This window comes from Lolium rigidum, chromosome 4, assembly GCF_022539505.1.
Source record: "Lolium rigidum isolate FL_2022 chromosome 4, APGP_CSIRO_Lrig_0.1, whole genome shotgun sequence".
NCBI classification, from domain to species: domain Eukaryota; kingdom Viridiplantae; phylum Streptophyta; class Magnoliopsida; order Poales; family Poaceae; genus Lolium; species Lolium rigidum.
Genome location: NC_061511.1, coordinates 57,560,409 through 57,586,565, shown reverse-complemented (window position 1 = coordinate 57,586,565; position 26,157 = coordinate 57,560,409). Strand labels below are relative to the sequence as shown.

Below are 26,157 nucleotides of genomic sequence, written 5' to 3'. Positions count from 1 at the left end.
CACCGTTTTTGAAAAATAAATCACATATAGTTACTGTAAGTGTATCTTGCCAGGTTTTCATAAGAAATCGTAAAATGTACAATTCGGTGATTGGATGTGTTCATCTCATAATTTGGATGTTAGACAAGAAGTAAGATCATTTATAAGTTGATTCCAGCACATGCACAACATCATGTGTGCCAAAACGACAAGAAAAGGGAGGCTAGTCCTTGCAAACAGAACCTGTCAACACAGCGTCCATCACGGAGCCGTGAGCCTGGAGGAAGACATCGTCGCGCCGCCGTGGGTGGCTCGCCGCCTCAGGGCTCCCTCCTCAAGTGCCTCTGCTCTGCAAAACGGACCGATGAGGCTGTGAACATGCTGCTTCATAGGATGCCCGACCTCGGCTGTGTGCCTGATGCCTTCTCATACTCCATAGTTATGAAGGGCTTATGTGATGAGAGGAGGAGCCAACAAGCGCTCGACCTGCTTCAAAAAGTGAGGAAACAAGGAGGTGACTGCTCCCCCAGCGTGGTGGCGTATAACACAGTCATCCACGGATTCTTCAAGGAAGGGGAAATAGGCAAGGCATGCAATCTATTCCATGAAATGGTGCAGCAAGGGGTTGTGCCTGATGTGTTCACATATAGCTCGATTATTGATGCGCTGCGCAAGGCCAGAGCAATGGACAAGGCAGAGTTGGTCCTCCGGCAGATGCTTGGCAATGGCGTTGAACCAGATGTAGTGACATACAATGGCATGATCAATGGATATTCCACTCTGGGCAAGTGGAAGGAGGCAACTAAAATGTTCAGAGAAATGACAAGTCGGGGTCTTGTACCTAGTATTTTTACTTGGAACTCATTCATGGCCTCCCTTTGCGAGCATGGGAATAGCAAAGGAGCTACAGAAATTTTCTATTACATGGCTGCCAAGGGCCACCAGAAGCCAGATATCTTGTCATACGCTATTTTGCTTCACGGGTATGCCTCTCAAGGATGCTTTGCTGATATGATTAATCTCTTCAATTCAATGTCAAGCAATAGTATTGTAGCCAACTGCCATGTTTTCAACATTTTAATTGATGCATATGCTAAACGTGGAATGATGGATGAAGCTATGCTCACACTTACTCATATGCGGGAACAAGGAGTGAGTCCAGATGTAGTTACCTATTTATCTCTAATAGCTGCACTTTGTCGAATGGGTAGGCTGGATCATGCTATTGACAAATTCAATCAGATGATTGCTATGGGAGTACAGCCGAACGCAGCTATTTATAACTCCTTGATCCAGGGTTTTTGTATGCATGGTGATTTGGTGAAAGCAAAGGAGTTGGTTTCTGAAATGATGAACTATGGTATTCCTCTTCCTAACATTGTGTTTTTCAATTCTATGATACACAGTCTATGCTGCGAAGGAAGGGTTATGGATGCACACAATATCTTGAACTTGGTTCTAGACATAGGTGAGAGGCCTAATGTTACTACATTTAATTCACTGATTGACGGATATTGCTTAGTTGGCAAGATGGAGGAAGCATGCAGAGTACTTGATGCCATGGTATCAGTTGGCATTGAGCCTGATGTTGTTACATATAGTACACTTGTTAATGGGTATATGAAAAGTGGGAGTATCGATGATGGGTTAATTATGTTCAGCAAAATGTTGCATAAGAGAGTTAAACCAAATACTGTTACATATGACATCATACTGGATGGGTTATTTCGTGCTGGGCAAACTGTTGCTGCAAAGAAAAGGTTCCATGAGATGATCGAAAGTGGAATAACCGTGAGAATTTCTACATACAGTATAATTCTTGCAGGACTTTGTAGAAATAATTGTGCTGATGAAGCAATCACCATGTTCGACAAATTACGTGGAATGAATGTGAAGTTCAATATTGCGATACTCAATACCATGCTTAATGCAATGTACAAGGTTCAGAGAAAAGAAGAAGCTAACAAATTGTTTGCTGCAATACCAGCCAGTGGATTGGTAGCTAACTCTTCTACCTATGGAGCAATGATAACTAATCTTCTGAAAGAAGGATCAGTTGAAGAAGCTAACAATATGTTTTCAGCAATGGAGAAAAGTGGTTGTGCTCCCAACTCTAGTCTTTTAAATCATATCATCAGAATATTATTGGAAAAAGGGGAGATAGTCAAGGCTGGAAATTATTTGTCTAAAGTTGATGACAAGACCATCTCACTTGAAGCTTCAACTGTTTCTTTATTGATGTGTCTCTTTTCAAGTAAAGGGATATACCGGGAACAAATTAAATTGCTCCCCAGTAAGTACCAATTTTTCGATGGAGGCACTTGATGCACTGGATGGACTCAGGAGATAGGTGCTGGTGTGGTCTGGAGCTCCCTCTCAATGATGCCGAGATGTGTTCTCTTATGTGTGCTGCCAAGAATGAGCTGGCTGATGGTGCCACCTTGGTGTTCTGATCCTAGGCGTGGCTGCCGGGCGTGCATCCTATGGACATCGCCCCTAATATGCGCACCATTTCTACGCGCAAAGGTTCGCAATCCACCTTGCTCTTAATGTTATATGTTGTGCTAGTACTCCTGGGCCTTTTCTTTTACATTATTCTATTCCTATTTTGAGATATTTATTTTCTAGTTATTTCCCCGTGCCAGTTTCACCAGGACATCTGTCATAGTTCCTGAACTAGATACCCTGATATCACCCTGAAGGACTTCCCAAACTCCCAATTAAAATTCAGTTCCTGTATCAAATAGACAAATACCCTCAATACATTTTCTTTGTGCAGATATTTTGAAGACTTGTATTTGCTGCAGGGCAGCATGTGAAGCACTTTATCTTTCAACACTGTATAAATCCTCCAATGCCTATCCCTGTTTCTCTTACAATTCACAAACCTCTTTATGACCGCTACAAGATTTCCAACCCCTGCGGAAGCGTGCATTGTTGCTCTTGCAATCCAGACGACTCCTCCCTGCATAGTGCATACACAACGGAAGCAAGGGTGAGGAGTTGTATTCAGCTTCCTTGCTGAATGATTCTGTATCCAAGTCATATACCGCCCTCTCTTTTTGCTTGAAATGAATGTGATCAGATAGTAGGAGCATGGACCATTTTCTCCTTGCCATCTGTTGGTCAATTTGCTTAACAAAGAATAGGATCTCTGTCTCAAAATTTACAAAGTTTGCTTCTCTGAACTTGGGAGTTCTACATGTTCTTTTGCATCTGTTATTCCCATGGTTGGAATCTTAGAAGAAAAATGGCCTATTTGGGGAACCCGAGTGCTGTCTGCCCTGCCGGCTCAAGCCAACCCGGTGTCTGTTTGGCCTGCATGTTATTTGCATTCCGAACTCATTCTACGACAGGTAACCGATAGTACAACAAGCAGGGCTGCTGATGCTGAATGCTGATCTCTTTGGTGGGGTGTCAACCACTGCTATTTGTAATGTTATATTTTTGCTATGGCAAAGCAAATCTCCAAATCAGCAACGCCAGTATCTTTTAGCATCCAGTGAATAGAAAAAAAACTTTATCATTCGTTTTAATAAGAAAAACTGTATCCTGGGGTTGTCCCGTGCCTGATATATAAATGATTGCACTTTTTGAGTATGTTGTGATCCAGGATATGTGATTACTTATTATCACAATACAGCCATGTAGCCACTTTAGACTATTTTGATAAAATGAACGTTTCAATAACTTTCGTGCTAGTTATCTAATAAAGCACATATAATTAAGTGTATCTCGCCAGGTTTTCATAAGATAACGTAAAATGTGCACATATAATTAAGATGTGTTCCTTTTTTTATTGATCATCATCTCATAATTTGGATGTTAAACAAGAAGTCGGAATCATTGATATGTTGATTCCAGAGCACAAAGTAAAATGGAGACAATCCTAAACTGAACCTGTGGAGCTCAAAATAACAGGTCCCTGCAAACCGAACATGTCAACACAGCGTCCAGCGGAAGTGAGCCTGGAGGAAAACATCATCGCATCGTCTCGCCGGTAGGGAGCTCGCCGCGCCGGCCACCGCGGCCGCCGGGGGTGGATCCGCGTCAGGGCTCCCTCGTGAGAGCTGGGCTGCTTCGCCGCCAGAGACTACGCCGATGTCTCGGCTGTACTCCACCACGCCGTTGTCCCGCCTCCGCCTCCGCCGCCGCTTGTCCTCCTCCTCCAACTCCACCTCGCTGGCCTCACCCTCCTGGTCTCCCCAGGCCGCCTTTGCCTCGGCCACCGAGCGCGTCCGGGCTGGCACGCTCAGCCCAGAAGACGCACACAACCTGTTCGATGAATTGCTACGGCAGGCCACTCCGGTTCCCGGGCGCTCTCTGAACATCTTCCTCTCCGCCCTCGCCCATGCGCCAGAATCCAAAGCCTGCAGAGATGGCCCCGCCCTCGTCCTTGCCCTCTTCAACCGTGTCTGCCGAGAAGAAGCCGGCCTGCGGGTGGCGCCGCCCACAATCTTCACGTACGGCATCCTCATGAACTGCTGCTGCCGAACCCGCCGTCCGGAACTAGGTCTTGCCTTCTTCGGCCGCCTCCTAAGGACAGGCCTGAAGACAGATGTCATCGTTGCCAACACCCTCCTCAAGTGCCTCTGCTCTGCAAAACGGACCGATGAGGCTGTGAACCTGCTCCTTCATAGGATGTCCGACCTCGGCTGTGTGCCTGATGCCTTCTCATATTCCATAGTTATGAAGGGCTTATGTGAAGATAGCAGAAGCGGGGAAGCACTCGAACTGATCCAGATGATGGCGAAAGAAGGAGGTGACTGCTCCCCCGGCGTGGTGGCATACAACACGGTCATCCACGGTTTCTTTAAGGAAGGAGAAATAGGCAAGGCATGCAATCTATTCCATGAAATGATGCAGCAAGGGGTTGTGCCTGATGTGGTCACGTATAACTCGATTATTGATGCGTTGTGCAAGGCCAGAGCAATGGACAAGGCAGAGTTGTTCCTTCGGCAGATGGTTGACAACGGTGTTCAACCAAATGTAGTGACATATACTAGCATGATCCATGGATATTCCACTCTGGGCAAGTGGAAGGAGGCAACTAAAATGATAAGAGAAATGACAAGTCGGGGTCTTGTACCAAGTATTGTTACTTGGAACTCATTCATGGCCTCCCTTTGCAAGCATGGGAATAGCAAAGAAGCCGCAGAAATTTTCTATTCCATGGCTGCCAAGGGCCGCCAGAAGCCAGATATATTCTCATACTCTATTCTGCTTCACGGGTATGCCTCTCAAGGATGCTTCGCTGATATGATTAATCTCTTCAATTCAATGTCAACCAATGGTATTGTAGCCAACTGCCATGTTTTCAACATTTTAATTGATGCATATGCTAAATCCGGAATGATGGATGAAGCTATGCTCATATTTACCGAAATGCAAGGGCAAGGAGTGAGTCCGGATGTCTTCACCTATTCATCTCTGATAGCTGCACTTTGTCGAATGGATAGGCTGGATCATGCTATTGACAAATTCAATCAGATGATTGCTATGGGAGTACAGCCGAACGCAGCTATTTATTACTCCTTGATCCAGGGTTTTTGTAGGCATGGTGATTTGGTGAAAGCAAAGGAGTTGGTTTCTGAAATGATGAAAAAAGGTATTCATCGTCCTAACATTGTGTTTTTCAATTCTATGATACACAGTCTATGCAGCGAAGGAAGGGTTATGGATGCACACAATATCTTGAACTTGGTTATAGACATAGGTGAGAGGCCTAATGTTATTACATTTAGTTCACTGATTGACGGATATTGCTTAGTTGGCAAGATGGAGGAAGCATGCAGAGTACTTGATGCCATGGTATCAGTTGGCATTGAGCCTGATGTTGTTACATATAGTACACTTATTAATGGGTACATGAAAAGTGGGAGTATCGATGATGGGTTAATTATGTTCAGCAAAATGTTGCATAAGAGAGTTAAACCAAATACTGTTACATATGACATCATACTGGATGGGTTATTTCGTGCTGGGCAAACTGTTGCTGCAAAGAAAAGGTTCCATGAGATGATCGAAAGTGGAATAACCGTGAGAATTTCTACATACAGTATAATCCTTGCAGGACTTTGTAGAAATAATTGTGCTGACGAAGCAATCACCATGTTCGACAAATTACGTGCAATGAATGTGAAGTTCAATATTGCGATACTCAATACCATGCTTAATGCAATGTACAAGGTTCAGAGAAAAGAAGAAGCTAAAGATCTCTTTGCTGCAATTCCAGCCAGTGGGTTGGTACCTAATGCTTCTACTTATGCCACAATGATACATAATCTTATAAAAGAAGGATCAGTGGAAGAAGTTGACAATATGTTCTCGTCAATGGAGAAGAGTGGTTGTTTTCCCAGCTCTCGGCTTTTAAACACTATAATCATATCGTTATTGGAGAAGGGGGAGATACTGAAGGCTGGAAATTATATGTCTAAAGTTGATGGGAAGAGCATCTCACTTGAAGCTTCAACTACTTCATTGTTGATTTCTCTCTTTTCAAATAAAGGGAAATATCAAGAACAAATAAAATTGCTCCCTGCTATGTACCAATTTTTTGATGGAGTCAGTTGATGCACTGGAGCAGCAGATAAAAGTTTGGCATGGTTTCGATATCCTTCTCAACAATGTTAGCATGTGTTCTCTTCCGTCGGCTCACCATGATCGAGTTGAGTGGTAGTGCCACCGTGGTGTTCCTGCCTGGTGCATGGCTACAAGGCGCACACTCTATGGACATCGCCCCTTCACACCGTTTCCACAAACAAGGTTTGAATCCAACCCTTTCTCTTAGTGACATATGTGATGCTAGTTTCCCTAGACCTTTTCTTTTATATTCTTCTGCTGCTGTTTTCAGATCTTCATTTTCTTGTTTATTAGTTAGTTGTATGTGCCTCTACACCAGGTCATCTGTGCTAGTTTTTGAACTAGATTCCCTGGTATCCCTAATATGACACAATTATTGAAAAGCTACATGTCAAAGGCAACCTAAAAAACTATTGCACTAAGACTTGAGTTGTCTTGCATACAATTGGGCTTCTGTTTCTGCTTGTTATGGCACCGGCAACAGCTTGTTGACGATCCGAAGTGCTCTTATCTTTTATTACTGCTACTAATTAATGAAGGGCCTTCAACCTGTTTCTTTTGGGGTAGAGTACTGCTAATCCAACAACAGCGTCACTCATATATGGGCGAACAGAGGCTTCCTCCTATAGCTGTAGGCCCATTACTGCAAGATCACAGCCTGTCTCAAATCCCTGGGGATTGACCTCTGACAAGAAGGGTCTAGTTGCTCATAATGCCCCCTCCTGTTCCTGATCAGTTGTGGATTTATCTTAAGTAAATAAAATCTAACTAAGTTTTATTATGGGAAGTGTATCATGTGTGCGAATCGAGTTTATTGTAAACGAAAGGTATACACCCACTTAACCAGGATTTGACCATTTGATGCCTTAGCGGATCTATATCTCTTGATAGTCAGCTTGCCTGCTCTTATGTATTTGGGCTAGCAAATCTGAGATCTGTTCAGTACAAGAGCAGTGGCACCTTAGCGCTTTCGTGGGCTACTTCATCATTATATGACATTTGAGTGGTTTTTGTATCACAAGTGTTAACTACAGTGGCACCAAGTTTCAACTTTTAAGTTCTTATCGCATCTTGTTACTAAATGGACGATGGTAGCTGGGTTAGAAAATTATGCTGTACTGTACTGTGCTGATGCTGTCTGAATATCTTCCATAGTATTTTGAGGCCGAATGTGATGTGTTTGAATGCATAGAACCTTGTGTTAATTTATGATGAGTAGAGGACTGGAATTTCAGCGTGTTAATGACCAGCATTTGCCAAGCAGCAGGTGCACCAAGCATGCGCACCCACTTACTTAAAAATTACAAAATAAATGCTATTTAGAAGTTTTTTTTGCATGTATACATATTATCTTGATACTTACTCGTGTAAGTTTTCATGGAAAAATACGATTATATGTGGCCCACTAAAAATGACAAAATATCCAAATGACACTATATGATTAGATTTGTACTGTTCTAAGAAATAGAAATTTATATTTTCTAATTTTTTGTAGGTCACACATGATCGTATTTACATATATATGTGCATTATTTTAACTTTTTTCTAAAATTCTGAAATAGCATGTTTTTAAATTTCTCATAATTGGGTGCGTGCGCACCCATGTCTACCAAATCGGCATCGTCGCAGCCATGCACACTATGTATAATAATACAAGCATAGTTCTTCTAAGATGTGTCGATTAATTTGGACAAGATGAAGGAGTATATAGGAGGTGTTGATGATGATCCACCAGTGGCGCCGCTTCACGACGGTATAGCGACGGTTTTGGATACGATGAAAGTCTCCAAAGCAAGCACAAGGACGTGCCTCCTATCCATCTACCGATCGAGAGAAACAACAAAAACTTCATGGAGGTGGACGGCGCATCCATTCCGGTCGACATGGACGGCGTACGGGCTACATCAGGTTGATCGCCAGGCCTACAGGTTCTGAAGCTGATCGACGGTGACATCCACGTAGGCAACGATCAACGAGTACGTATCCATGCTGATGTTGACGATTCAACGCTCGTGGCATCAGCTGGCGCTCATGCACATTTCACACTCGCCTTTTCCTTATATACTTTACAGTACAGAAATAGCGGCTCCCATTATTGCTAGGTAGGTGGTGCTAGCCAATATTCTTCGAAGTAGTGAGCATATATAGCCCTTGACCTCTGATGTGTACAGACCTTTTTGTTGCATATAGCCATGATTCAGAGTATTACATGGCAAAGGCCAGACCGCTAGTGGATCCACTGCATGCCAGCCATGGATAACCTAGAAAATAAGTCAGCGGCAAGAGTGATCTCTAGGTGGTTCAAGGACCTCTATATAATTTTTATTATGTTTGGGTGCTTTGTACTTCTTGTGAACTCATGAAAATAGATTCGGATCTTTCTTGTAGAAAAACAAAAGAATCAACCGGCAGGCATTTGCATTGTTTTACCGAAAAAATAGCGACTCACGTTGCTAGGATTATTGTTAATAGCCAATATTTTTACCGAAATAGAGAGGATAGCCCTGGACTCCTCAATAATCGATGTATAAAACCCTTTTTGTTGCATATTTTTAGGTTTAAGAGTATTACATGTCAAGGACCAGCCACCCTGATTGTAAATAGCACGTGCAACCATTTTCGGACATATTCGTAATTTTGGCCGCTGAGAGGATATTAAAAGTAAATGTAGAACTCTTCAAATGAGACGAGTAAAAGGGCAAGCAAAAAAAATGGTTGATCGACTCCTGGAGTACATAACACACACTTCTTACAATCTTTTTTAAGTTATTTTTTGATACAAAAATAGCATAAAGATCTTTATATTTACTGTTATCTTTGACTGCCATATAAAATTTTACAATTAAGTGGTATACATATTCATTAAATCAACGTACATAAATGTTATCGAAGACAACATGATATAGTCAATTGCCACACAAATTTATCTTCTTGATTTATTAAAGTAATTTCCATAAGCCTTTGAAAAAAAGCAGCCAAAGCAACATACTTATTTCCGGTTAATGCTCTTGTAAACTTAATATTTAACGCTTTTTCTAATTCTCTATTTTTATCTTGAGCTTATTCTCTTTATTTTAGATATGTGGCGAAGGTAAATTGAGTTCTGGTCTATGGGGAAGGAAAAGGCTCTGGTAAACCTGGTTTAGGCCTTGTGAGCAGCTCCAAACGGTCAGAAAAAAAGATGGCCCCGCCCTTACTTCGGCTTGAGGAGTTGTTTTCTTGTTATCTTCTTCGTTTGGATTAGCCAGCCTAGCCTAGTAGGTTGTTTGAGTTTCAGGAAAGGCAGAGGTGCTTTCTAAAACTGTCGTTACCTCTATGTTCTCAGTTCAAGATCAAATCAAATCTATGGTTGGGGGACTCGGTATGCCAACGCTTGCCCATGTGTTAATGAATCAAATCCAGCAATCATGTTTTTCTTCCATTCCTAAGTTTCTCTTGTATCGGCTCAAGCGAACCCACCAAACTTAGTTAAGTGGATGGATGCCAGTAAGGGCTGGCTCTCCTCTTCAGGGTCAGCAATAGAAGGAAGTGTAAAGAAAGGTAGGGTGCCGTAACTTCTACCCCCGATTCGTTCTTTACCGTTTTTTTTTCTATATCCAAAAATAAGAGAATTAGCATAATGTTACGAATGCACGGTGATCCGTGTTAACCTGTATTGCAACATAGGTTGCAATTGGGAATTATCTAGTTGCCTATGGGGATTACAACTTACAACTAAGAAAAAAACATAAGCGGTCGGATTTCTTCGTGATTCGTGCTAGTTATTAGTTGTAACTAGAAAATTTATCCACACCGTTAGATTGCTTCGTGATTCGTGTTAGTGAGATGTTGCAACTGAGGTTAGATACCGAGAATTACCTCAGAACTACGGAGCAAAATCGGCAACCTAACTTTTTTGGCCCACAATATGGAGATGGATACTATTGGCCTAATGGCTAATGAGGATTCCACAAGTGAAGTCATAATTGGATGGCTTTCTGTTATAAAGAAAGATGGATACTGTTGGACTAATGAGGATTCTTCCAAGTAGAATCATGGATTGATGGATTGGCCTTCGGTTGGCGACATGAATACTTATCGATGATGGCTTCCACGCCAATGTATAAAGCAGCATCACTACCAGAAGAGAAGAGAAGAGAAGATCAGGTCGGTCGCTCACTACTTCACTAGATTATTGGTACTGGTAGATGGATAGGTTGATGCTTTTCTTGCCATGCGCCAAGCGGCCAGGTCACCTTTGCCCAATCGACCAAGCATGGCATTGCACACCAAACAAGCCATTCCACTTAATCTAGTGGCAAAAGTATCTAGTACATTTCTTTGCCGTGCGTGGCAAAAGGGGTATATCCACCAGACCAGACCACCAAGATCTCATCAGCGCGCTACAATCAATTCTTTGCTAGCTTTGTTCATCAACAAGATGTACTCCCTCCGTCCATAAATAAGTGTACATTTAGGTTTTTGGATAAGTCAAACTTATTTAATTTTGACCAACTTATTATCAAAAATTATACGCATATGTGACATTAGATTACTATATTATGAAACTACATTTCAAGGTGGATCTAGTGATACTAATCTAGTGTCATAAATGTTGCTACTTTTTCCTAAAAAGGTGGTCAAATGTAATAAAGTTTGACTTATCAAAAAACTTAGATGTACACTTATTTGTGGATGGAGGGAGTATCCAAAAAGAAGAGAAGAGAAAAGAAAAGAAACTAGTGTAGTAAATCAACTGAACCATCTGAAACCTGAATTATTACCACAACACAAGAGAACAATAAGTTATCAGGACTTCAGTTCGAGTCCAATGCTAATCTATGTACTCATCAATACATACATCACTCGATCTTGTTCGATCACTCAAGAGGGGAAGGAATTGAGGCGACTGGATCACCGGGCGTCGCCGGGGGTGCTGCTGAATCCGATGTCGTGGCCGCCTTTGCGGAGCGTGCTGGTGAGCGAGGAGGAGCTCATGGAGTCGTCGGAGGAGTCGTCGGAGAGGTTGAGCGCCAGCGCGTTGTAGTCTGAGACGCTGTCCTGGAGGCTGAGCAGGAGGTGGTGGTTGGCGCTGAAGCTCATGGAGGGCCTGGCCGCCGGCACGAACGGCGGGTCGGCCTCGCCGCTGAGTATCTGAACGACGGTGCGCATCCCGGGTCGGAGCGCGGGTTCCGGGCTGGAGCAGGCCAGCCCGACCAGCAGCACCCTCCTCATCTCCCCCTCGTCGTACTCGCCGCCGAGCCGCGGGTCGACGGCGTCCAGCACGCGGCCTTCGCCGTGCAGAGTCCACACCCACTCCACCAGGTTGTTGCAGCGGCCCTCGGTGCCGATGGGGCGGCGCCCGCACGCCACCTCGAGGACCAGCGCGCCGAAGCTGAAGACGTCGGTGGCCTCGGTGGCGCGGCCGGTGAGCATGTACTCCGGCGCGAGGTACCCCATTGTGCCGGCGGCGGCGGTGGCGTCGGGCGACGCGCCGTGCTCCGCCTGGCGCGCGAGGCCGAAGTCGCCGAGGCGCGCGCGGTAGGCGTCGTCGAGCATGACGTTGCTGGACTTGACGTCCCGGTGGATGACGCGGCGGTCGCACTCGTGGTGTAGGTAGGCGAGCGCGGACGCGACGCCGGCGAGTATCTCGCGGCGGTGGCGCCAGGGCAGGGCGGGCGAGGAGGCGGCGTCGAAGAGGGCGCGGTCGAGGCTGCCGTTGCGCATGTAGTCGTAGACGAGCAGGATCTCGCCCTTCTCGTAGCACCAGCCCTGCAGGCGCAGCAGGTTGCGGTGGCGCAGCCCCGCGATGATGGAGAGCTCGGACAGGAACTCGGCCCGCGCCTGCTCCGAGGGTTCTGCGGTGGGCACGGAGCCGTGAGAGCTGGACGCACCACTCCGCCTCGGGGAGTCGGGGGCGTTGGTGCAGCGCTTGACCAAGTCAAGTGGGCCTGCGTGCCGCTGCCAGCCTGGCTCAAGTCCAAATCGCCTCCGATTTAATTGCGGCTCCGCCGGTTCTCCTCCACCCTGCCCAATCAACTGCCTGCCACGTTTTCTTTCTTTCTTTCTTCTCCACGAACGAAAACTTAATAAGGGACGCGCGCGAAACGTCTCGTAAAACCCGATAAATCTGGCCGGAAATGCATGCTTGCCAGACGCTACGTAGTACGTGATCTATTCCTTGCCTCTTTTAATCTCTCCCGCTCCGGTGAAATCCCATTTCACGTGACAAACACAAAGTAGACGCGACAACTCTACCAACCAAAACTAATCAATACCTATTCCATTCTAACCCTTTGAAAAAAATAAAAACAGTTACTCCGTTCTAAAATACTCTACATTTCTCAGATTGTACTAACCCCGTCTGGGGCCACGACCCGCATTTCACTTCTTCATCTCATCGTCTTCATCCAGCTGTGCCATTCTCAGGTTCCCCATCTAGTCCCGGCCGGCGGCAAGGTCAAAGACGCACGACTTGCCGGTGAAAACCGAAATCCGACTCCGATCATGGCATGCGACGGTGGCGTGTACACGTCGTTACCTTGTTGAAGACATCGCTATTGCAGCCTATAATTACTCACTCGTGCTGCTATGGGGGGAACACCAAATCTTGGTACCACGGGTCGGATGATGATGGCAGCCCTTCCCGCCTCGCGTTGCCTCCCGCAAGCATTGTTTTTGGAGCATCTGCTAGATGGAGGTGGCAACTTTGTGATTCTTACCGCGTCAAACGAGCGGTGGGTATCGGCGGCGTGACGATGGATGCGGCCTGAGGTGCGTGGATGGGCCCCGAACCACAGTTCACTTCTTTATCTCGTCGTCTTCATCCATGGGTATGGATTATCATCAATGTCCCGACTCACGAATTGTCATCCAACTGCCCTCCTCCTTTCCTTTTTTTTTATTCCCAAATTACTAGTACGTACTTATATTACCCAGCTCAACATAATAATATGCTAGGTCGTCATATGCATGCATGCCTACGTCGACAGCATTTGATGGATTGATCACTTTTTTTCTTCTCCTTTCATTTTCAATCATTTTTATCTAGCCCGGACATGAAAAACCAACACGAGTGCAAACTACACGCGAATTTTAAGCCGCCACTTTCTCTTCTGGCCGGCCCAATGCAACGATCAAAACCAATACATTTTGGCGTTGCAACTTTGTTTGCGCTCACCATCATATATTCGAAATCTGGACATGACCTGCACTGACTTTTTTCAACAATTTGGGACATTTATATTCTGGGACCAGTTGCAACTTTATTTAAGTTGATCAACATTCATTCCAAATTTGTACATGACCCACCTGTACTGATTATTGGCATTTTCAGACCAAACAGCAAATAACCGATAACAAATTGTTTCCCAGTACCGTCAGTCACACACCTTCAGGCCAACCCAAGCAACTCAACACCAAACATCCACCACACAATCAATCAAATATTGCAGCAGGCTGTAGCGACCATTGCAAGAATACGTTCAATCCTCCACCTCAACGTCTAGCAGCACCACCAAACACCTGCACATCACAGATATTACCTCGATGAAGCGCATTTCAACAATACAACGCAAGACAACCATACTCAAGGAGTCGCTTTTTGGTTAGGCAGTTCCGTTGGCAAGAAAAACGTTCCTAATCTGCGGGCCGGCCAGCCAATCTTGTCAACCCCCCTCGTAACTGATTAAATGACCTTCGACACCAAAATTCAGAACATAGGTCTAACAAAACTCCAGGAAACACAACATGGCGCAAAGCTGGCGCACAATAGCACAAACGTTTCAGAAATCTCATCCTACGTAGGACAATTGCATACAATTTCCTGGGACATTGATCACACTGGCAAAACAGTAAACTTGACAAAAAGACCAAAATGCACTGAGCAGAATTATAAACAAGAGCACCAGATAATCTACACCAACTGCACATTCCCAGTACGAAAGTCAGCAAAGCAAAGGCTACAGATTACTCATAAAATCATTCCAAGCAATTGCAAGATACCTGTGATAGCAGATTATAGTAACGGCAACAAGGTTTTTTTCAACTTCTCTAATCAGCGACCATCCAAAGCAAAATTCTTTTACAGGTGATGATGAACAAGCTTTGATGCTAAATTTGACCAAGCCAACAATTTTTCAGATCATCCAGAAACAATCTCTGCCAAACCAAAAGTTTAACACATCAACAATTTCACAGACCATGCTTCTAGGCAGATTACACTCACCTGAATTCGTTTTAGTTGCCAAACAAGTAAAATGACACTGTTAACCAGAACACATGACTAGACCATCTGGAAGAAAATAGAAGCCAAAAGCAGACATGGTCCGCAGCTACCGGAGCACCTCCGTGGTACACTTGTGGAAGTCGCCAATGATGTTCCCCTCCGAGGCCGCCTCCTCCAATGCACTTTGTACCTGAAAAACACCAGAAACAATTATAAGTTGAACGGCTCAATAGCCAGACACAGGGCATTGACAGGAGGAATCACCTGAGAATTATAGCCGAAGCCAAGATAGCATGCCACCACGGTTGCGGCGCACTTGTGGACCGGTGATGTCCAGGGCACACTTGTGGACCCGTTGCACTATGGACCAGATATCCCCTCCATGGATTCCTCGCAACGCCGCCCGGCGCGGTCCAGCAAGCTCGAAAGAATAAAGCTAGATATCAGCACCAAACTAAAATGAAGCTCACAATTCTGACGGCAAGACACTTGAAATTAACATCAACACTCTGTTATAGAAAAAGAACAATTGGCAGTATCCATGAAGAACAACTGCTAGGAAGCAAATGTTAATGTAACTACTTCCTAATTAAGCCATGGTTCCTAAACAGAGGTGTCCATCCTAATTATTAGAGGACTGTAACGGAGGCCTATGCTGAGAAACAGAGCAAAAATCGACCTTTTGGATCCTGCAGGACGTGGACGCCTCCTGCACCAGTCTCTCCAGTTCCTGCGTGTCCATGGTCTCCTGCGAAGACGCCAGCCATCGGGCACATCAGGGGCGGAGGAGTTCGGCGAGCAGCTGCTGCTGGAATCGGCGGCCCAGGCAGAGACCACCGAATACCACCGATCCCCTCAACCGAGGAGATGCCCTCCTTGCAGCACGTCGCGGACGACAGACCTCCGTGGCTCGTGTCACCGCCGCTGTCGAGGGAGCGTCCTGGTGGCCGGCGCTACCTCGCCAGCGTGCAGCACCTCAAAAATCACCTGGCCAAGCTGCGCGATCGAAGCCGTCCCCTGCAGCTTTTGTGCCGCTTGAGTAGCCTATGCTGCCTCCATTTACTTCAATCTCTATTCAGTTCCCCTATTTCAGAACTACAGTGCTTATGTTCCGCAGTTTTCTCGCCAAGCTTGGCAGACCAACCTCCTTCAGTTTTAACAATTCAGGAAGAAAACGGGCAGACACGAAATTTTTTTTGACCTGGTGGACACGAAATTAGAGCTTATGATATGGAAAAGTTGCACTGCATGCTTGTGAGGACTGAGTGATGCAAACTTGGCAAGTAACTTCAGTTAAGTGTCTTCTGTGGCCAATACTACTGCACATGTTCTGAGAGTCGTCATCCAGGTGCTCTACATTTAAAGAAAATGCAAACTTGCCTGTGAGTATGCAACATAAATTCCACAAGTAACACTTAAACTACTTTAACAAAACTGTTAACAAAGACCCCTGAATCAAACATTTTTTGTGGGTTTCCATCAAAGTATCAATCCAGGCTCGCCCATTAGCATCACATCCATTGTTCATAACACTAGTTGTTCATATTCTTGCTAGAATTCATCGTTTAGCTCCATCAATAAATATTCATCACCTTTGATATACACACAAAGTTCTGAACATGAAAAGAACTCCACTCGCTGAAAATGAAAAGACGAGGGATGAGAGGTCTCACCGGCAGATGATCTGCATGGTGTGTTTGATGAAGCCAGTATGGTTATAGCCGAAGAAGAACACTGTCGTCACCACAACAGCGACCACTTGAGGCGGACACTGTAGGGTAGGTTGAGGTATTTCATTGCTACAAACATGGGTTATTGTGTTTACAGCACCGCCATAACGCCAAAAAAATACACGGCTGCTGAGAGTTCGGATTCAGCCCTGGCCAACATCTTCTTCAAGTTTCCCTGATAAAAAGAAAAAGACATGATTGGAGTAAACTTTTTTCGAGAAAACGCAATGACAATGCGTTTCTTTTCATTGCAAAGAAGGAGAGTTTGTTACAGGATCACGCCTCCAGGGAGGGTGGATAACAGGTTGGTGCTAGAAGAAATTGCAAAGAACCACACAACAATTTCAACCTTTTTGAGTAAAAGGAGAAGTTTATCCGAACAAGACATATATCAAACAGAATGTGTCATTATTAAAAATAAACAGCCCCATTAATCTGTTCTGACCAAGCAGTTAATAAGAATCACCTTCAAGAAATAGTTTGCTGCAATGCATAGACAAGAGGGCGATGTTCAGAAAACAATATTGATTGTTCACTGTATGTATCAGAAATTACGCACTAGCATTTTTTGCAGCAAGGTTGGTTCCTCGAGTTAATGAACCTCAAAGCTTGTTCTGATCTAATATGTGGATTAACTAGTCCTATTGGACGTACTGAAAAGATATTACTGACTACTCCTTCGAGATAATTAAACAGGCAAGATTAACATTCCAGTTTGACAAAGTACTCACACTTAGCAACAGTGTACTTCTGCAATTTGAATCAAAGCACGCAGGAACCATTAAATTCGGAAATCAAGCCAATGGAATTATTGATGCTTCCTTGCTTTGCTTCTTCCAGTTAATTAACCTCAAAGCTTGAACTGATCTAATATATGAGTAAACTAGTACTGTCAACAAACAAGTGTTCCTGCATAACGTACTGACGACCAAAAAATGCTTGCAGACGTATCATCATTTCACGTTCAGGAAAACCACACTGCCATGCTTACCCGTATCTCACAGCCACTCGAGCACTCGAACTTGAGGCCCTACTGGGTCAGTGTGTAGAACGCGTGCCTCGTCTTCCCATCCTCCAGAACAAAGGTCGGGAGCCCCCTACCTCCACCACGCCACATAGCAGTGTCGATTCTTGTGAGCTAAGGTCTGAAAGAAAATGCACCGCAACTTCACTGTCAACCTCAGATTCAAGTTCAGAGTGGCAATAAATATGATGGCAAGAAAATGTGGCATTAAGAGGTGAATTGAACAGAAACAGGTATAGTGCTTGCATAGCACAACACCCAGGTTGCATCAGGTTTTAACTAGGTACTCCAGAAAAGAAGATACTAGTAGCATCTTTTTGCAGCAAGGTTGGCTCCTCGAGTTAATTACCCGCAAGAGCTTGTGCTGGTCTAATCTATGGAGAAACTAGTCCTCCTGGGTAACGTACTGACAGCAAATACGCGTGCTTATATCAAACATGTAGTTTTCTATGAACTGAACCAACGGGCATCAATCTAGGTAATGTACCTATCACATACATGGACAACCAAAAGCTCTCTATTTCTGATATAAAAATTATCTACGCACTGAAATTGAGCTCCTAGCGCACACGAACTGCAATTCCCAAACCAGAACTCAGCTCCAATCAAATCGAGATCAGCAAAATTATTTAATTGTTCGTTCTAGAGAGAGAGAGAGAGAGAGAGAGAGAGAGAGAGAGACAGCAAGACGCCGGGAAGGAGGGCTCCCCGTGGCGCGTGGAGGACGACGTCAGCCAAATCCCTCGATGGCCTGCGTCGGCGCCGGCGCATCCTGGTGGCCGGCTCGCCGGCGTGGAGCGGCAGCCGCCCTCGGCCACGCGCGTGACGCAGGCTTGCGAGATCGACGGATCCGCGCGCGACGTGCACGCACGCGTGCGCCGGCGAAAGGGCCTGCCGCACCGCCGTGGTTCGTGGGAGACCGGCGCCGCCTCTGTCGCGGGAGATGCAAGGAAATCGGAAATGGGAAGGGAGAGGGGGAAATTTCGGGGCGTCGTTAATTTCATGCCACGTGTACGTTGAATACGCCAAGATGGAATATCTCTATCCACAGTTATACCGCGTGATTAGGGCGTGACTAATCTAAAAATTGACTGCTTCATGAGTAGTACTACTCTTTCCGATTCAATGGCCGTAATATATGCTATATTACAGCATCTCCAACAATCTTGTATCCAGCGAATGTATCTAAAAAAGCAACTAGTTTAATGTGTGAGAGACGCAAATTGATGCTCCAACAGATGCTGCAACCTGTGCTGTAAAGTGGAGTGCGCTGCAAAAGCGCTATCTCGTGCACTATATCTACCGCGCCGGAAAGAGCGCGGTACAAAATTTTACAGCTTCAAAATTTAGAGCTTCTGGTGGAGGTGAATATGGCCTCACGCGTGAAAGACGGATGGAGCTCGCTGCAAAGTGCTTTTACAGCGCTAAAATTTAGCGCGTCTATTGAAGATGCTCTTAAAAAGGTATCCCAAAATGAGGCGACTAATATTTTGTGTAAACAACGATAGTAGTAGATGATACCTAGCAAAAGGGATCGCCCTGCCCATCCTCATGTCACGAACCTGAACTTTGCAACCTCGCCCGACTTCGCATCGAGCTTGTGCCACCTTGACCCCGCCACGTACCCATAGTGATCCAGGTTTTCCGTTGTGGAGCAGGGTTCAGTCGTGCGAAGCCGGATCGAACGTTTAGAGGGAACCCTAGGGTATGCGAGATGTGGCCTTTTGTACCCATACACGCATGTTTAACAATTGTACACCAATCAAGCGGCATTGATATTTTTAGCTGGATTTAGGCATAATGGTTTTGAAATTTAGCAGTGTACTCGTTCATATATTGATCAACATTTGGGTGTGACCAATTTATTATCCTTGTACATATATTTTGCGTTGGGCTAGTAGATGGGTGAATGGCATGTGCCAACCAATTAAATCGTTCATTAGTAGTAAGCTAGCTAGTAGCTTTGTGTAGTACACTACTTTTGCAGATGACTTGGACCCATTTTCATTCGGCTAGCTAGCTGCATGGCACTCGGTTGCGGAGCTCTCGACGAGCTCTTTACTGTTTCCAGAAACATGAGTTAGATCGTGGTCGTCGCGCTCCTACATGTTGGTCCGGCCTCCGCGTCCAAACTGAGCTAGTTTCATTTTCACATGGAAAAAGGTCAAGCTAGCAGCAAACATATATAAGCTCATACTTGATTTTGTTGATCGTGCATGCATTCTGCCGGCTAGTCGTGGCGGGTTAGGTAGGTGTTCCTATATATGCACGTGTGTATAAATAAGCTACTCCCTCCGATTCATATTAATTGACTTTAATGTGAATGTATCAAGAACTAAAATGTATCTAGGTACATCCATATTATAGTTAATTAATTTTGGATGCGTCTCCCGCGACAGAGGCGATGCTCGTCGGAAGTGGTTGTTTGTCACCGCGGTGGATCACCGTTACGGTGGGAAATGACGTCGGCCGGTTTATGTTCTCACCGGCCTGCCGTTCCTATGGTCTGACTAGCAACCCAAGTAGTACTAGAGGGTGCAAAGTTTCGACAATATTTTAGCCAAACTAGAGTGAATTCCGAAAAATGAGTATCTCGATATTTCTAGACTCTTTTTTGGATAAGAGTCGAACATGATTTAAATTTGGTCGAAATCATTGAAATTATATTACAAATAAGAACTTGACGGAATAGCTCCCAAATAAGATTTTTTTATTTGGAAGAGTTGGTATTTTTTTAAACTGAAATTTAAAACCTGGTATAGCCCGCCCTAACTTACGCACCACCGCATCACAAGCACACCGGCCACCGCGCCACCGGCGAGGAGAGTTGAAACCGAAGCCGGTCACCTTCACCTTCACATGTGGTATCTTTAGTACCGATGTTTTTATCATCTAGACAGAGGTGACACTCACCTCAAATCTCGCAGGCATGAGGCACCATGTCGTTTTCAAGATCATAGTGCTCCGCAATTTCCACCATGGAGTGGGATTCGACCGTGCGGAGCTAGAACTAAGAATTCAAGGGAATAGTATTGTTGGCGGGACATGCCCCTCCATAACCATATATATCCGCGCATATATAACAAGTGTACACCAATAAAGAGGCATTCCTAAATTGTTTTGCTGGCTTTAGATAAAATGGATTTGGCTACGTGTACAACTTATTAATAATGTCCTCGTTCATGTATTTTTTGTTGATCAACATTTCGCACGTGGCAAACTCATTGTCCTTACATGTACTAGTATATATCTGCATGCAACAAAGCTACAGTACCCACACTGACTAGCCTCGTACTAGCTAGCTATGATAAAGACCCGCACTCAAACTCTAAGAGCAAGTTCAATAGTATTGACTATAAACAAGTGTCATGTCATCTATAGTCATTCTAGAGCCAATATGTATATAGTGAACTAAAAAATTGTAGTACTTTATCTGTGTATGGTCTACCATTCACTCTCATATATGCCTAAGAGCTCACTTGTCTTCTCTCTCCTCCTCTCTCTCCTCCAACTAGATAACAATATATTATTTTAATCTTTATAGCTAGCTGACTAGTATATCTACTATGTGCATAAACGGCATCATTTATACTGCTGGCTAGCAATACCCAGTTGACTAGCCATGTACTGGCTACCTACGAGCCTACGATAAAAAAAGAAGCGCACTCATCGTTCATGCAAAAATCTAGCTAGCTATAGCCTATGACTAGGATAGAAACAAATGTAAAAAAGTTATTTACTTTCATCGATATTTCACGTGCAAATAAAGAATATCAATGGCTCACTCGTTTGCATCGTGCAGATCAAGTTTCTCTTGTCTGGCCCATGACTCTGAGCTGAAAACATTTCGTGTGATGTCGGTCTAAAAGGTGGTCAGAAACGGTATCGACGATGAACCGTGTCTGACATATACCCCCTCATCCGGCTTGGAATTAGCAGGGATGTAGGTGGTACGGATAATTTCCGCTCAAATCTGCATCCACATTCGTTTTTAAGGATACCGTATGCAATTATTCAAATCCGATGGACTTGGTCGTGGATATCCGACGGATATGGTACTGCTATTATTCGGCGGATACGTATTATCCGCCATTTTACGTGGATTATCCGACCTTCTCAATTCAGAAAATCCGATTAAATTAGCTCATTCGATCAGTCAAAGGGCCCAATCAGTGGACAATTAAATGTTATCATATATAAACCTAGCAACCACGTCATTGCAACTCATAATCATCGTGTGATTGTATGTGCATTCCTAGCCTCCTTGTTCCTATCATTCCCGCGTCACCCGACTATGCACCAGCGCCCTTGTCGTGTGCTGCACCTCTCTGGTGATCTAGCCAGTGATCCTTTTGGTGTAATGCTATTAAGTACTACAATTTTCACATTGGTGTTTTTTTGTTCACAATTTGCCAATGAATAATTTATTGTTCATATTGTTTTAAGGGTGAAAATATGTCTTGGTGCGTGTATTTATTCGATAATCACTGTCCATTTTCTCTCCAAATCCGCGCTCCATGTCCGATCCGAATCCATGGTCTGATATAATCCGCATTTAAATCTGCATGCGGTCATTATCCATTCAGCTCAGAATCGCTAAAATAATATGGTAAAGGATATGGAGAGATTATTATCTGATCCGATCTGATCCGTTTAGTACATCCCTACATGGAATGCTAGAGTATGCATGTTAGCCACTTCTATACATATGCTCCACATGTGAAGCTAGTATATCTAATTATGCATGCATCCAATTAATCAAGCATACCATTTGAAGCTACTCCCTCCAGATTGGAAGGCTAGAAGGTTAAATCCCATGAACCAGTAAACAATTGTCACCAGAACATATGGTGGGGAATTGGTAGAATTTGATTCGTGTCTAAAATGTAGGAGAATTTATTAAGTGAGCAAAAAACAATCGGGGAATTAATTTTGGAGCGGAATTATAGGAGAGATTCACATGGGCGGTTATTCTCCTGCCCAATTAACTAGTACCATGTTTGTAGGTAAGTAATAATGGAGATTAATTAGGGGCGCAGATAATTGGGGAATTAAACGTCTCTTCTACTTCCTCCTTTCCGATTTAATTGACTCCTTGTAAATAAGATTTAATTGACTCCAATTGGCACCATGGTTTGCTCATTGTCTTCTCTCCCTCATGTTAATTAAATAGGAACAAAGGAAATATCTCCATCTCCACTACTAATAAAAGAGCAAACGTGAATTTTTCTAAAGCCACACCAATAACTGTACACCGACTGCTTACCACCACACAATTAGACACACTAAACTTAATCTAACCGTCAACAATAATCTTTGTGTACACTTGGCATTTTAATTTGACTGACCATGCTCCACCTCCACCGGTCCATCCATCCATCTCCACAAAGGAAACTCCACACAAGGAATATGAAATCACAGTCCCACGATCACATGCCTACAATTATGCAGAAATTAATGCAAAATAGGAAACTCACACAAGGAAACTCCATGCGATCTTATTCACTCTTGTCTAGACCGACGCCCTGCCTTGCGTCTCACCATTAATAGAGCGCCCCAGCAGTCCGTCGCGGCGACGTCCCAAGCCGAACGACGCCGCCCGGCAGACCGTCGCCTCCCTGCGTGGCAACGTCCAAGCCCACACATCAGACGCGCCTAAGAGCCCGTCGCCTCCTGCACGGTGACGTCCAAGCGCACCGTCGCCTCACTGTGACAGCGACCTCGCTGCTCCTACTCGGCACTCCTCCTTCCTTATCGTTGCGGACTAAAATTGATATCCTGCAACTTCTTCTCAATAAATATTCAATTTTATCCCTTCTTGGAGTTTCGATTTTTTCTCATATTTTTTCTTCTGTACATCGATTCTAATCAGCGGTGTTGGCGCGACGGTTGGTTGATGATTATCGCGTGGTTTTACTCGGTGTGTGTGCAGCAGAATCGGTGAACACGGTGAATAGCTCCCGGAGGGTGCAGTTCCATGCCAAGTACGCCATTGAGGCATCAAGGTGAGATTCATTTTTTAAATTTCTTTGGAGGGGATCGCATGTCCAAAGCGTCGAACTGCCGAAATTCTGTGGCTATATAGCTTTGGGACAGAGGGTGTCTTCATTCTTAGCTGAGGCCAATGTGCAACATCGCTGCATGTAGGTAGCAATTAGGCTGTCTATCCTCCTGACTATGGATTGCAGCAAGGATCTACCCTGACCGGATTAAATACTAAGGGTGGTGTTGTCTTGGCTGGTGAGAAACGTGTGACCTCATTGTTGCTGAAGTGTAATTGCATCTTCACGTACTAATTCTTTTTTGTTCAATTATGTGATTGATAACGCTGCATTTGACTATTAGTTGCAACTTCCAAGCCTGCTGACTGAACTTATTCACGGTGAACTTCCTCTTTACTTACGAGCATCTCCTTATGTTAAACTCTTAGTACTAATTTTAGAAAATATTTCACTGTATATAGTTAAGAGTTATTCCTTTGATCAGGCTAAGCTTACAAAACTAGCGTGGAACAATTTCTTAATCCTAAAACCAAAGATGGTGGTGTGTGGTTTTGCTGGCGAGGGATTCAATTTGAAAAGGAGTGGAGATGCACGTGTTGTTTATGGGGTTTCCTTCGTCGGAAATCAAGATTTTGAAGATGTGATAGTGCTGTGAGACCACAAAAGGTGTGATAAGGGCAATGTGGGTGAGCTTAAGGAGTAAATAGGTGTAATACAACAGCTACGACCATGTTTTATGTAACCTACATTCAATCCGTATCCATTGGATTTAGTTATTATGGATGGACAAGATTGATTGTGTTAATCGGAGTGGTGCTTTTTATACTGTGTCGAAACATAAGTTGTGCACATGACTGGAAATGGTCTCACACTGGACAGATGATCGATTTGTTCGATTAACACATGGATATACATTTTTTTGTCATGCAAGTTATAAAAAATACATTAACTTCTTCTTATACCAGATGACTTCTATTCAAAATTATTGCTCCAATCCAAATCATTACACACGCAGGATAAGAGATTTGTGGATTGACATTGTAAGCTTTGTGTATTCAAACTTCGAATTTGCGATATGCATTTAAATTTAAAATTTGAGACGTGCATTGCACGTGCAAGCTTACTAGTCTTATATAAACCCGAAAAATCAGAAAATGTTCGGGAGAGATGATCAATTCATTGTATCTCATCTTTTTTCTAGTGAAATCCCTTTCACGTGACAAATTGAAGGGTTAGCTTGCATAAGGAAAACTCAAGAAGGAAAACCCTTGGCAGTTTAAAAATAATTACATAGTCATAACATACTCTAGTTAGTGGCAAATTAAGAATACTATGCACTTGCTCCTCACTAGAGGTGGTACTCCATGTAGAAGTACAACACATGAATACGCATACCTATATATTTTAGACCTACTTCAAAACAGAGATGTATTTGCTTGCACTTGTATTATGCAAATAATCTATGTTACACCCTCCATCCTGAAAATGACGTTTGAACTTTGTCAAGCATCTATTTGGACATGTTTTACTGTGTAAATTTTAGGTGTCGGCGCTGATAGTGGAGCTCGGCAACCGTGTCGAAATGCATGGCTCGTCTGAGGAGGGTGGGCTTGGAGGTTGGTGTTCAATCAGTGGTAGTGGGAGGGCTGAAGATGGTTTATTTGATGGGAGGCCCCTTCCCGCCATCAACGTCAAGGTCCTGCACCTTGAAGGAGCACACATCCATCGAGGTCAGTAGTTCTTGTCTGTGGTCTCCTTGTCATCATTGCGAGTGTGACTATCAACTAATACCGTCACAAGGTACTCCCAATATATCCACATCATTAGGCAACCTCGAGGTGACACCTCTAGTGTGAACATGCTCGCTTCATCACCGTGCCCCCCCCCCCCCCTCATGCCCTCCGCATCACCAAAGTAGGCGATGTAGTAGAAAATTTTGATATCCCGTGTTGATCATCATTTTGTTGATTATTTAGTTGAAATGTATTCTTCTAGAAGAAAATAATTAGATTTCTCACTGGTTTCAGTTGGCCGATCTAGGTAGAAACTAGCTTAGTTAGTGGGCCCTAGATGCTTCTATCTATATCATTTACTAAGCTATCCAGCTTCAAAATTGATGTCTAAGTTAGGCTTGCAGCTACTGAATAGATACGAGCCACTGCCCAACCTGGTCGAGTTCTACGCACTGTAACTCTCAGCAACATGAATGTATTAGATCATCTTCCTTAGCTATGATGTGTTATTTAACTAATAAGAAGTAGTACATCCACTTGAATATAGCTAGGTACTAGCACTTTTCTTTTATGCGGAACGGGCCTTGTCCAGCTTGTTGATGCTTCTCCGATGGAACTTGTCGTGCTTGAGGGCTCCGATGGTAGAGGTGATAATGAAGCTTTGATTTGAGGAGGCAATGAGATTAGAGATGATAAAGAAGTAACCTGGCGAACTAGAGATGAAAGGGGTGGAATGAAGAGTGCATCGGGATATGCTGGGTGGCATCAATGGTGCCAGGGTGATAGGTATACCTGAGCATTCTCGGGCCGGGCCGGGCACTGGGCAGGCCCGGCAGGCGGAAAATCTCAGCCACCAGGACTCGGGGCCGTTAGCTCCGGTCGTCAGACGAAAATAAGTCAA

At 44.2% G+C, this 26,157-nt stretch overlaps 2 protein-coding genes and 1 long non-coding RNA gene across 5 annotated transcripts; 1 reads left to right on the top strand and 2 right to left on the bottom strand.

Annotated features, from left to right (window-relative positions):
- Positions 1 to 4,080: 4,080 nt before the first annotated feature.
- Positions 4,081 to 6,639, top strand: LOC124647108 (protein Rf1, mitochondrial-like). The gene is made up of 2 exons (XM_047187092.1): positions 4,081 to 5,210; positions 5,634 to 6,639. Exons 1-2 carry the CDS (start codon positions 4,081 to 4,083, stop codon positions 6,550 to 6,552), a joined length of 2,049 nt encoding a protein of 682 aa, XP_047043048.1. The 3' UTR covers positions 6,553 to 6,639.
- A 4,797-nt stretch (positions 6,640 to 11,436) lies between these two features.
- LOC124647107 (L-type lectin-domain containing receptor kinase VIII.1-like) lies at positions 11,437 to 12,978 on the bottom strand. The gene is made up of 2 exons (XM_047187091.1): positions 12,929 to 12,978; positions 11,437 to 12,607 (listed from the first exon to the last, which is right to left on the bottom strand). Exons 1-2 carry the CDS (start codon positions 12,976 to 12,978, stop codon positions 11,455 to 11,457), a joined length of 1,203 nt encoding a protein of 400 aa, XP_047043047.1. The 3' UTR covers positions 11,437 to 11,454.
- An 807-nt stretch (positions 12,979 to 13,785) lies between these two features.
- Positions 13,786 to 18,304, bottom strand: LOC124646453. 3 transcript variants are annotated; one of them, XR_006986345.1, is made up of 7 exons: positions 18,204 to 18,304; positions 17,489 to 17,642; positions 16,441 to 16,672; positions 15,447 to 16,120; positions 15,032 to 15,188; positions 14,545 to 14,957; positions 13,786 to 14,064 (listed from the first exon to the last, which is right to left on the bottom strand). It is a non-coding gene; the product is annotated as an uncharacterized LOC124646453 (long non-coding RNA). The 3 variants fall into 3 exon arrangements; XR_006986344.1 differs by lacking the exon at positions 18,204 to 18,304 and having other exon boundaries at positions 17,489 to 18,194; XR_006986346.1 differs by lacking the exons at positions 15,447 to 16,120; positions 18,204 to 18,304 and having other exon boundaries at positions 17,489 to 18,190.
- Between the last annotated feature and the right edge of the window lie 7,853 nt (positions 18,305 to 26,157).

Bases quoted from the DNA above. Each gene is read 5' to 3' on its own strand.
- LOC124647108 (XM_047187092.1), top strand. From the start codon at position 4,081: ATGTCTCGGCTGTACTCCACCACGCCGTTGTCCCGCCTCCGCCTCCGC. The intron at 5,211-5,633 runs GTATGCCTCTCA...TATGATACACAG, and splicing joins TACTCTATTCTGCTTCACGG to TCTATGCAGCGAAGGAAGGG.
- LOC124647107 (XM_047187091.1), bottom strand. From the start codon at position 12,978: ATGGGGAACCTGAGAATGGCACAGCTGGATGAAGACGATGAGATGAAG. The intron at 12,608-12,928 runs GTGAAATGCGGG...TTCGTGGAGAAG, and splicing joins GAAGACGATGAGATGAAGAA to AAAGAAAGAAAGAAAACGTG.